This window comes from Hemibagrus wyckioides, linkage group LG07 (assembly GCF_019097595.1).
Source record: "Hemibagrus wyckioides isolate EC202008001 linkage group LG07, SWU_Hwy_1.0, whole genome shotgun sequence".
Classification (NCBI taxonomy): domain Eukaryota; kingdom Metazoa; phylum Chordata; class Actinopteri; order Siluriformes; family Bagridae; genus Hemibagrus; species Hemibagrus wyckioides.
Window position 1 is genome coordinate 22,537,929 of NC_080716.1, and position 11,102 is coordinate 22,549,030.

Sequence of the window (11,102 nt, forward strand, 5' to 3'; positions counted from 1 at the left end):
AATAAATATACTTTGAAGTAAAATATGTTTATAATGTGTTCTATAGCTACAAATTTGTTATTTGTTACAATTCTGACATATATCTCTAAGAAATAAAATTATATGCTCTAAAAGAGGGGAAAGGGGTTTATTTAATTATTATACAAAGGTGCATTTTCATATTTCTTTAATAATACTAAATTAGAAGTCATAATGTTTGTTTAACAATTATACAAAAACGTGTGATTTATTTTCCAAAAAAAAAAGTGCCATCCTCTTATTCAGACACTTCATCTTTACAGTCTGCAGTTCATGCCACCTGTGACAGTAACAGTCTCTCCTGTGATGTATGAGGCATCGTCTGAACACAGGAAAGCAATCACACCACCAATATCTTCCGGTTTTCCCAACCTATGAGCAAATCATTCAGGATATTTTTATATACAGTATTACACCTTTTTAGTTTTACACTTTATGCCACTAAACTTCACACTTTTTGTGGTATTTGGTCACATGATGATGGTAGAATCAAGCAATAATGCGGTGTTTTGTATTGTATTTGTCACAAGAGCTTTAGTATAACGGCTGACATCAATAATATCAACCTGAGCAAAATTTACCTTTTAATGCTGGTCATCTTCAGAAACTCAGAGGCAATTTCTTCACTCTGCCAAAGCTGCAACGACAAAGAGTGTTGACCAAAAACACATATATGCTTTCTAAGTAGATAAGAATGGAAGAAATAAGGACTAATCGATTTACTGTTAAAAACGTAATCAAGCTCTAGAAAGTAACTGATAAAGAGTGCGAGAAAATTAGGAAAGGAAGAGATGTATAAATTCTTACAGCAGAACTGAAGCGTGTCTTGATGACTCCTGGAGCCACACAGTTGACCCTGATATTACTGTGAGCGAGTTCAGGAGCGAGAGCTCGTGTCAGACCCAACAGTGCGGTCTTACTCACGCTGTACGGACCCAGACCCTAAAACAGCACAAAAAAGGCATGATTCACAAAAGACATACAAAGGTTTGAGCATGCTAAGTGTTCATTCTTTCATAATTTTGCATATTGCTCTTACCGTCATTGGCTGGTAGCCTGCTACTGAAGACACTAACACAACTGAGCCACCTCTGAAAAGGAGAACACTCATCAATATCACTATAATGACTGCTGAAACCATGCTTTCTTCCTTTTCTTTCCATTTTCTCACCCTCTTTTCTCCATGTGAGGCACGACTAGTTTTGTCAGAAGGAAAGAAGACTTCACATTCACATCTAATATCTGAGGAAAAAGACCACCAGGATGTAAACAGGTGCCACAGGCAGGTTTATGATAAAGGTTAAACAGCAGAGGAGCATGAGGTGAGATAATATGAATAACATCCTGCCATGTGATGTTGCTAGATTTATATGTGTTCCCTATTTCCAACTGAACTAACAGGCATAATTAACATGCTATTTTTAAAAGAAAGCTACTGTTTCAGTCACAATGTACTTTAACAGGAACAGTTAGCAGTCTGCATTTATGTAGTTATCTAATCAGCCGAACGAGTCAGCCGTGCAGCGCAGAAAATCACAGATACAGGTTCAGGTAATATTCACATCAGAATGGGGAAATAATGTGCTCTATGTGACTCTGACCATAGCATACGTATTGATGCTGATGTGGGATTTTCAGACATAACAGCTTCTAGCAAAGGGCATGAAAAATAAAAAGATCCAGCAAGAGGCAGATTTGTGAGTGTTGAGAGAGGTCTGAGAATAATGGCCAGACAAGTGCAAGCTGATAGGAAGGCTACAGTAATTATAATAACCACTGTTTACATCTGTGGTGAGCAGAAAAGCATCTTAGAATGCACAAGCTGAAGCACAGGGTGGATTCACCAGTTTCTGAAATACTCAACCAGCCCATCTGACACCAATAACAATGCCAAGTTACAAAGATGGCATTTTCCTCCCTCTTCTGATTTCTGATGTGAACATGAACTGAAACTCTTGATTTATTTTATACACTGCACTGCATCCATATGACTGGATGAATGAACAGATGTTCCTGTTAAAGGTGCTGGTGAGTGTATACATATTTAAAAACTCTAAGCCTCACCTTAGTCCAAACCTCATCTGTGGATTCTAAGATGTTCCCAAAGAATGGGTTTACAGCTGCATTAGAGACCAGTATGTCAATACCACCACACTGCTCCACAGTCTGCAAGGAACACAATAGTCACATATCTTCTCCAAAATTATTAAGAGTTTTATTTCATTATAGTCACACAGTCTCACCAAGTTGATCAGTTTTTCTCTATCCTCTTTGTTTCCCACATTACAAGTAGTACCGGTCACTTGGATGTTTTCGCTGTGTAACAGTGATACAGCCTTGTCCACATTGGCCTGTCGACGGCTGCTCACAACAACGTGAGCCCCGCTTCTCCCCAGCGCCTGTGCAGCTGCCAAGCCAATACTGAAAGTTTATACAGTACACGGTTATTAACAACTGTGAATTATAACTGTGTCTGTAGCTTGTCTAGCTATGACCACCAATTATACTGCTGAACCTAAAATTAAGGTCTGTGACAGGGGAAAATTACAGTGAGCTCCACCATGACCTTGTCTGTGGGTGTGGTAACTATGGCAACTACAGTATGTATGTACCCATCAGTGGATGCAGTAACTATGGCAACTTTTCCAGCGAGACTGCTGTATGACATCATTCTTCCACCAGAGACAGGATTGGTCAGAAGGCACTTGGTCACAGCCCTCAACATTACCTATGAATAATGACAAGAGTGTTAGATGAGTAAGATACACTGATCAGGCATAACATTATGAGCAGTGACAGTTGAAGTGAATAACACTGATGATCTCCTCATCATGGCACCTGTTAGTGGGTGGGATATATTAGGCAGCAAGTGAACATTTTGTCCTCAAAGTTGATGTTAGAAGCAGGAAAAATGGGCAAGTGTAAGGATTTGAGCGAGTTTGACGAGGGCCAAATTGTGATGGCTAGACCACTGGATCAGAGCATCTCCAAAACTGCAGCTCTTGTGGGGTCAGTATCAATCAAAAGTGGTCCAAGGAAGGAACAGTGGTGAACCGGCGACAGGGTCATGGGTGGCCAAGGCTCATTGATATACGTGGGGAATGAATCTGGCCTGTGTGATCTGATCCAACAGACAAGCTACTGTTGCTCAAATTGGTGAAGAGGTTTATGCACAACCAAGATCTGATCTCAAAGGAGAACTGAACTGTGCTGGACATGGACACACACACATATATAACACACACGCACAAAAAAGAACTGGACTGTGCTGGACATAGTCAGACACACACACACACACACACACACTAAATATCCTGTTTGCACGCACGTCACTTTACATTTATATTTATATTAGTCTTGTTACATGTGTCACTTTAATAACTGCAATCACTGTATACACTGTTCTTTCATTGTCTAACATTGTCTTGGTCTTTGCACAAAGTCGGCCTATATGTTGTTTGTCTTGTCTTGTCTTCCTGTGCACTTCTGTTGTATGTCTTAAAGACTGCACATTAAGTATAGTTGAATTTTTTTAGTTTAATTTTAATTTTTAAATTATAGTTTAATTTTTTTTTATCTCTATGTTTAGTTCTATGTTTGTCTGCATCACTGTACTTTGTCTGTGTTCTGTGTAGCACGTCTGGTCTAGGAGGAACGTTGTTTCACTTCACTGTGTACTGCATCTGCTATATATGGTTGAAGTGACAATAAAGCTTCTTTGACTTTGACTTTGCTGGTACTGATAGAAAGGTGTCAGAATACACAGTGCATCACAGTTTGTTGTATTTCGGCGGTAAAAGGGGGACCAACACAATATTAGGCAGATATAATAATGTTATGCCTGGTCAGTGTATTACTATAATACTAAAATTTCACTAATATTGCTGCTTGGAACAAATGTCTGAACATCACAAGACACGTTGACTCAATGTTTTATGACCTGAGGAACATGGAAGTGTGTTTAAGGAGTGTATCATGAGAGCAGTGGTGTTGCAGTTTGAACGCTCACTGGTGTCTTTATTACACACACACATTGGTTGGGTTAGAGACTACATTTTTGTGCGTTAATCATCCTTTGGTGTTTTATCAGTGTTGGAGGTTTTTGGATGTTTCCCAGAAGTCACTCAGCAACACAACTACCTAGATACACTCATTATAAACACAACACACTACCATGTCATTGTCACTGCTAAGAATGATCCATTTCCCAAATAATAGCAGTGGTGGTCCCTTTACACCGATAAGCAGGGCAGTGGGGCTGGGGAATGCTGCTCAGAACAAAAGCTGGGCTCCATTTAGTAATTGTATACCTACAAGCCTATAATTACATGACTGATGAAGGTTATAATGAGCACTGAGAGCAGGGCTTAATAAAAGATTTGTTGTGGAAAATAGTGTGCAAAGTTTCATGCATTGGCATTTGAGGCTGATTATTATCTTTATGCATTTACAGTAAATTAAACATCGGTTCACACTGCTTAGTAGGTGACAGGTCATCTGGGTTTAAAGGCTGCATGCTTGGTCATTACTGCTGGACTGCTGAAACACAACCATTCAAGTTAATTATACAACACAGTACAGAGTTATATTATAATGCATTATTGCACTCAAGTTGGAGACTTTTTCCCAAGATTGCAGCACTTCAGTTGTTTTGACTTAAACAATAAACGCCTTAGCGTTCACTTAGAATTTAAACATTAACACTAAACTAATAAACGAAAAAGAAAATTGTCGTTAACTGTTAGAGAGAGAAAAATAACGCTGTTAAATTTACCTCTGTTGCAGCAGGGTCAAAGTTTTCTTGAACGGTATTTGATCAGGTTGGTTTACTTATCAATGTGGCTGAATTCTAAATAGCAAAGCTGTGGGAATTTAGTGCACTAAGTAGTTTATAGAAACCCGTTATTCTCACTCGTGAGTAGTGCACTTGAAAAGGGATTATGGATGTATTTGGTATTTCTCCTTGTGCCTTCGCCTGGGCGGCCATGTTTGAGGAAGTTCTTTTGATTATAGCTGTGACCGATTGGCTGAACCTCGCCTTGACATTTCCTATTGGTTAAAATAACGACCAGTTGTAGACTTACATTTACCTGGAGGAAATAAAAATGTTTAAAATCAAATATGAAATAATATAAATCGCTTTATATTATTCACACTTAATGCCATTGATTAAAGTAACATCCAGTATAGACTTTGATTTACCTGGCTGGAAAAAAAAGCATGAAATATAAATTATATAAAAATATTTGTGGAAACTTCCCCACTGTGGGACGAATAAAGGTTTATCTTATCTTAACAGTAAAATATTTTTATATTTATTGTGTTGGTCAATCCGAGTATGCATTCATGCACATGAGATGCGATACAATTAAGTATATTCAACTGAACAATTAAGAAGACTAACCTATCCACACAACATGAATCATTTATATAAATATTTATTCATATAAATACATGATTATGTAGACACGACATTCTAGTCTTTACATTAATCGTTTATATTATTCCCACTGTATAAATTGTGCATTTTATAGTACATTGGACCACAAATCATAAAATGCATAATTATTTATTAGATTCACTAATTTTTAGTTTTTGCCACCAGTAAGTCTTCCGACTTCACCTAAATTATTTCGAGAAGATTTATTAGAGAATATTTCTTTTACCAGAAAAATATATTATAAATAAAAAAAGAATATAATTTTCGCTTTTGTCCTCTAGGTGGAGCTGCTGCACACAGACATATGAGCAGAGTTTACCAAAAAGATTATAAACAACTATATAAACAACAGTTAAGGATTTTTATTTTTTATTTTAATTTTACAATTAGTCTGAAAAAGCTGTTCTCTCAAAACCTTTTGCTATTTTGACATTTCCTAATTTAACAAATTAAATGACTTTGTTAATCTAGCTGCTCTGGGGTTGCCAGGTAGGAGGATTCGTTAATGAAAACATGAAACCCAAAGTTTGGTTTAAACGTAATGTAATTATTTATGATATTTATTTAACGTATATCCAAATATCCTACAGTTCACCTGTGTCGGGGAAACAGAAATAGAAAAATCCGTGTATTGAATTAAAAAGGTGTCAATCTGGCAACCCTGAAGCGATTTCACTTCAGATTGTCCTCAAGTTTATTATCCTTTATTTTATTCTGACCACTGATTAAATATGTATACCATATTTATCCAGTTTCATATGAATTTTGCATAGACGTAATCTCAAAGCGTTGTATTGGTAAGAAAATATAACTACTGGTCAGTCAGTATCTGTAAGCTGTTGTGCTAACTAGCTAAAGAAGCTAACTTTCTCACGTGATTTATCTAACCAGACTAGGTTAGAAACATATATTATGTGGTCAAGTTATATAAACAACGGTTTTTTAAAGAATACCAAGTAAAGTTTATTAAGGAAGACCTTTATTAAAGTTGTCAGGGTTCTGTGATTGCAGTCTGTGTCCTGTATAATCAGACTAACTCTGATGCAGGTTTAATTAAAACCCTGTACTTTTGTGTAATAAGTGATAGGTTTGAAGTTTAAGTTTCACCAGTATTATATAACATTTAGAGAGCTGTGTAATGTAAATACATATCTTGTTTGTTTATTATTTGTGTTAAGGTACTGCAGAATTTTATCTTTCAGTGACAGATAGTAGGCGTTCATCCAGAATAAAGATCAGTTATTTCTAGACTCTGCCATCCTGAACTAGGATAAACCTGTGCTACTGAGAATTAATGAGGGGGTTAATAAGGTTGTTTATAAAACATAGAATGGATTCGGAAACTGATTCATTCTTCCCCAGTAACCTCTAATGCTTATAGACCTACTGCCATCTACTAGACCAGTGATTTTCAACCACTGTGTGCCATGAGAAAATTACAATTAATTGGTGCAAAAATGATGATTTTGTTACTGGAAATAATTTGTCATTATTGAGCGCCTCTACCTGAGATGTAGTGACTGGTAGAGTAATGGAAATACTCCTCCATGTATGTAGGTAGTGCAATAATGACCTTGACAATAGAACTAATGATGCAGGGGCCAGGTATCAGTGACATCAGTGGATAAATAGATAAAAAGGAAAAGATAGATAAATAGATAAAAAGGAAAAGCGCAAACTCTGAACTGGACCCTGGACAGAATTCTGACCCAGGGGAAGGCCCTAGTATGAGTGTTGGTCAAAAGAAAGCAAAAATGGTGAGCTCGAGGCAGTACAGTGAAAGCGATTTTTCATTTGGATTAATTTTTATTTGGGATCTGATTACAACACTTTACATTATGCTTGGTGTGTGTGGGAAAAGCTGTCCAACAGTGCAATGGACCGAAGCAAGCTTAAACACCATCACCTCACTTTAAAACAAGACTATTTTTATACCTTCATACTGAGAAATAGGCAACTTTAATGAAATAAAACACACACAGGAGATTACACTTTCATTATATATACTGTGTTAGGCTACAGTGTGTCATCTTGTAATATTTTTGGTAAACTGGTGTGCCGAGTTTTTTAATGTAAAAAATGCTTCCAAAAATGTTAAAAAACACTGTACTAGACTATAAAGTAGTCAAAGTGATTAACACCTTTTCTTTGAAAAAGCAACAAAAAGTGAAACACGCTTTTTTATAGATGTAATTTAAATACTTGTTTCCTCTGCAAGTAGCATCTTTCACTTGGGTGTTTTGTTGAATCATATAAACATGTTAAATATGTGTCAAATCTATTTGCTTCAGTTTAAAAATGCCTTTTAGTCTATGAGTACACTTAATCCCTGTCTGGAAAACCGCAACGACATGTGATAACCTGTTATGTTTCACTTATCTGTTTATTTGTTCCTTTAGACATGCTTAGTGGCTGCTCCAACATCAACCATGAAGCTGAGGAGGAGGGTAGATAACTATTTCTTATAAACTGTTGCATGAGAAAATTTATATTTTATTAAATCTCTCTCTCTCTCTCTCATTTATTTATTAATTATATGTATATAATTTATATATAATTTATATATTTATATAAAATAAATATTGTGTGAATATATATATATATATATATATATATATATATATATATATATATATATATATATATATATAAAATACATATTTTACTATTGTGTGATTATAATGTCAAGGTGGCAGCCAGCAGACTGACATATCCCCACAGGATGCTCAAATACAGAATCCAGAAGGTAAAGTTTTAATGTAATTACTAATACATATAAATTATTTTCGAGACTGTTTCACAGGACAGCCTTGACACATGTAATATGCAGTAGATGACATTCCGTGTTTTCTGATCCTAAAAGCGAACACAACAGACATGTTCACTGTGCAGAAGAGGACAGTATTAATGGCAGCCACAGTCATCCTCATCGTTATTCTCGTGCTCCTTGGTGGAGTTGTTATCACTGGTGACAGGAGAATTGTTTTCTTCAAGATGTTCATATAGAAGATTTTGCTTAGCTAATTTTCTGTTTAACCAGTAACTCTGGAAAGTCTGTTCTGAATTTTTTGATTATGGTTTTTTGTTTCATGTTGAATGATTTCACATTGCTTTGATTAACAAAACAAATCAAACTGCTACACTTTCTCACTGTGACAGCGTGTAGATTAATGGAAGTGATCGATCAGCTTAACACAGGTAAATGCCTTTCTCCAGTAAATGATCACTGGTTTATACACATTCCTTACAGAGATCTTTATAAATCTCTATATCTTTAGGTAAATACAGTGCATAAAAAGTCTACACACCCTGAAAACGGTGGAAGACTTCATTTGGCAAATCTATTCCACACTTTTTTGGAAATTATCTATCAAATTAAGAAGGGATTTGTTTCTTTCAGCAATTGTGAAGAGACTTCCTGTTCTTACTGATGTCACTGTGGTGCCACATTTCCTCCATTCTTTGGTGATTGTCTTTGTGATGCTCCATAGTACTTTCAAATGTTTTGGAAATTCTTTTGTATCCCTCTCATGATCAATAACTCTTGACAAGTGCTCTCAGTGAAAATGAAGGATTTACGGTCACTTTGCTGCTGTGAGTCAAAAAATAAGTGACCAGGTGTAACCAGGTTAAGGGTTATTTTTTCCTAAACCATTTCCTGTTGTTTTTCGCATGAATCTAAAGGTGAAAAAGTTCAAAAATCTCATTTTTAATTTTGTACATCACAAAAAACTGCAACTGTAGAAGGGGTGTGTTGACTTTTTACAGCTTTTCCAACGTACCGTATATCTAGGGAACTGGAGAGATATATGAACGTACTCCACAGAAACAGGTTGCACGTATTTAAACTGTAGTAGAAAAGTTATTTATCTGGGGTTTTTTTTTCACCATTAGGTGTGCCAGATGTTCATAAGGAGTTTCCGAGTCTATCCAGTGAGTATCATCTGGTGTAATAAACATGTTGGATTTGCAATACAGCCGTGACTATATGCATGAGTTTATTTCTTCTGTCTCACATGTGCAGAATAATTGTTGTCCTCTTAACCCTGTTTGCGTTCCCACCAGGAAAAGAAGGCATTGTTCCAGAGGAAGGTGAGAACATGTTCCCTTACACTTGCCTGCTTTGTATTCGCATGCATCCTTCATCCATTGTGTCCATGGTTTTTAAATTTTTGGTTTTGCAAGTGTCTGGTTTTTGTTTTTTTGTTTTTTTATCTCAGCCACAGTTTAAAAACAGATTAGGTTTAATTTATCTGTTGTGTTGAGGTTTAGTGATTCACTGTGCTTGCTTGCAGTGTGGCGTTGGATTGTGGCAGCTAAAGGTACAGTAACATAAAATAGGCAAAACACAGTTACAATAAAAAAACACTGGCATGGCATCCACTCACTAAAACTGAACCCACTATTTCTCTTAGAGCTACATTTGTGAGTTTCTTTCAGCTGAAACTCAGTAGAGTTGAGCAGCTGTGTTCAGGCTTGAAAAAGACAAACTTTATCTGATGCATGACATGGGATTGTTGTGACTCACACGGTTTGGCTTTAAACATATAAATATCATTTTATATATAGCTTCATCTGACCAATGACTTCTCACTGACAGCTGTGTAACCGTGAGTGTGCTGGATGTCTGACTTAAACTGAATAAACCCATTCAGTCAACACCATGTTATTGTACCATCACAAAGTTTTCCATTAATTGCTTAATTCTGTGTAAAACACACAACCCCATGTTGAACATCCTAGTGTTATTCTCTAGAATATTTCTTGTTTTTTCATTTCATTTTTCTGCTACTTGTCTACAGCTGATATGACTCTTAACCCTCAGTCGGCTCACTATCTTCTCAAAGTGAGCAGCGATAATAAAAGTCTCTACCAGGCATCTTTAAGCAGTCCTCCCCGTGTCCCGACGAACGAGACATACTTGCTATGTAGCTGTGTATCATCTAAGAACCTGCTGAACACCAGGGCATATTTTGCTCTGAAGGTGACGCAGCGTGTGCCGTGGACTCTGGGGCTGCGTACCGAGTCGTTCAATGCAGACAGGAGCCCTGATACAGATCCTAATGCTGGCATATGGACGATTGCCTCAGCGGAGGGTAAAATAATAATCAATGACGGTAAAGCCACTCCGACACTGCACGTCACACCGGCTATGCTTGGTCTGTATTTGGACTACGCAAGAGGTCAAGTGTCCTTCTACGATTCGGTGGTTAAACGTCACTTGCACACTTATCTTACCACCTTTAAAGAAAAACTTCGCTTCTATGCAGCTGTTCAGGTTGGGCAGCTGGAGACCCAGGACATGCTCATTTCATTTGTTTAACATGAGTAGGTTAGGTTCGGTGGACTGTTAATGTTCTTTCAGTTATAAATCCAAGCTGCTTTAGTGCCTCTGATATGTTCTTTATCATTTTGAGCTGTTGGAATAGAAAATGTAATATTAAATAAAAGTGTACTTTAACCTTTAAACTACAACTGAAAATCTATTAATGCATAAAGTTCATAAAATATCAGTCTCTCTCTCTCTCTCTCTCTCTCTCTCTTTCTTTCTCATAGACACACACATCTTTTTTTTTTCCAACTCTCCCCTGTGGAAGATACTACCCTTGAACCTTGATCACCTTATTTGTGTGAATGTTGTAAT

General features: G+C 36.7%; 2 protein-coding genes across 3 annotated transcripts; one reads left to right on the forward strand and one right to left on the reverse strand.

The window, feature by feature from the left end:
• Nucleotides 1–108: 108 nt before the first annotated feature.
• Nucleotides 109–4,934, reverse strand: dhrs4 (dehydrogenase/reductase (SDR family) member 4). Its single transcript, XM_058395749.1, has 9 exons — nt 4,793–4,934; nt 2,631–2,746; nt 2,262–2,439; nt 2,083–2,184; nt 1,190–1,260; nt 1,058–1,109; nt 826–960; nt 600–655; nt 109–390 (listed from the first exon to the last, which is right to left on the reverse strand). The coding sequence occupies exons 2-9, from the start codon at nt 2,741–2,743 to the stop codon at nt 276–278; spliced, it is 822 nt and encodes a 273-aa protein (XP_058251732.1). The 5' UTR covers nt 2,744–2,746; nt 4,793–4,934; the 3' UTR covers nt 109–275.
• Nucleotides 4,935–6,128: 1,194 nt separating this feature from the next.
• Nucleotides 6,129–11,102, forward strand: LOC131356410 (E3 ubiquitin-protein ligase TRIM39-like). Of its 2 annotated transcripts, XM_058395419.1 has the most exons (8): nt 6,129–6,255; nt 7,858–7,905; nt 8,148–8,204; nt 8,618–8,656; nt 9,353–9,391; nt 9,524–9,550; nt 9,754–9,780; nt 10,261–11,102. In XM_058395419.1, the coding sequence occupies exons 2-8, from the start codon at nt 7,860–7,862 to the stop codon at nt 10,779–10,781; spliced, it is 756 nt and encodes a 251-aa protein (XP_058251402.1). In that variant the 5' UTR covers nt 6,129–6,255; nt 7,858–7,859; the 3' UTR covers nt 10,782–11,102. The 2 variants fall into 2 exon arrangements, with proteins under 2 accessions (XP_058251402.1, XP_058251403.1); XM_058395420.1 differs by lacking the exon at nt 8,618–8,656.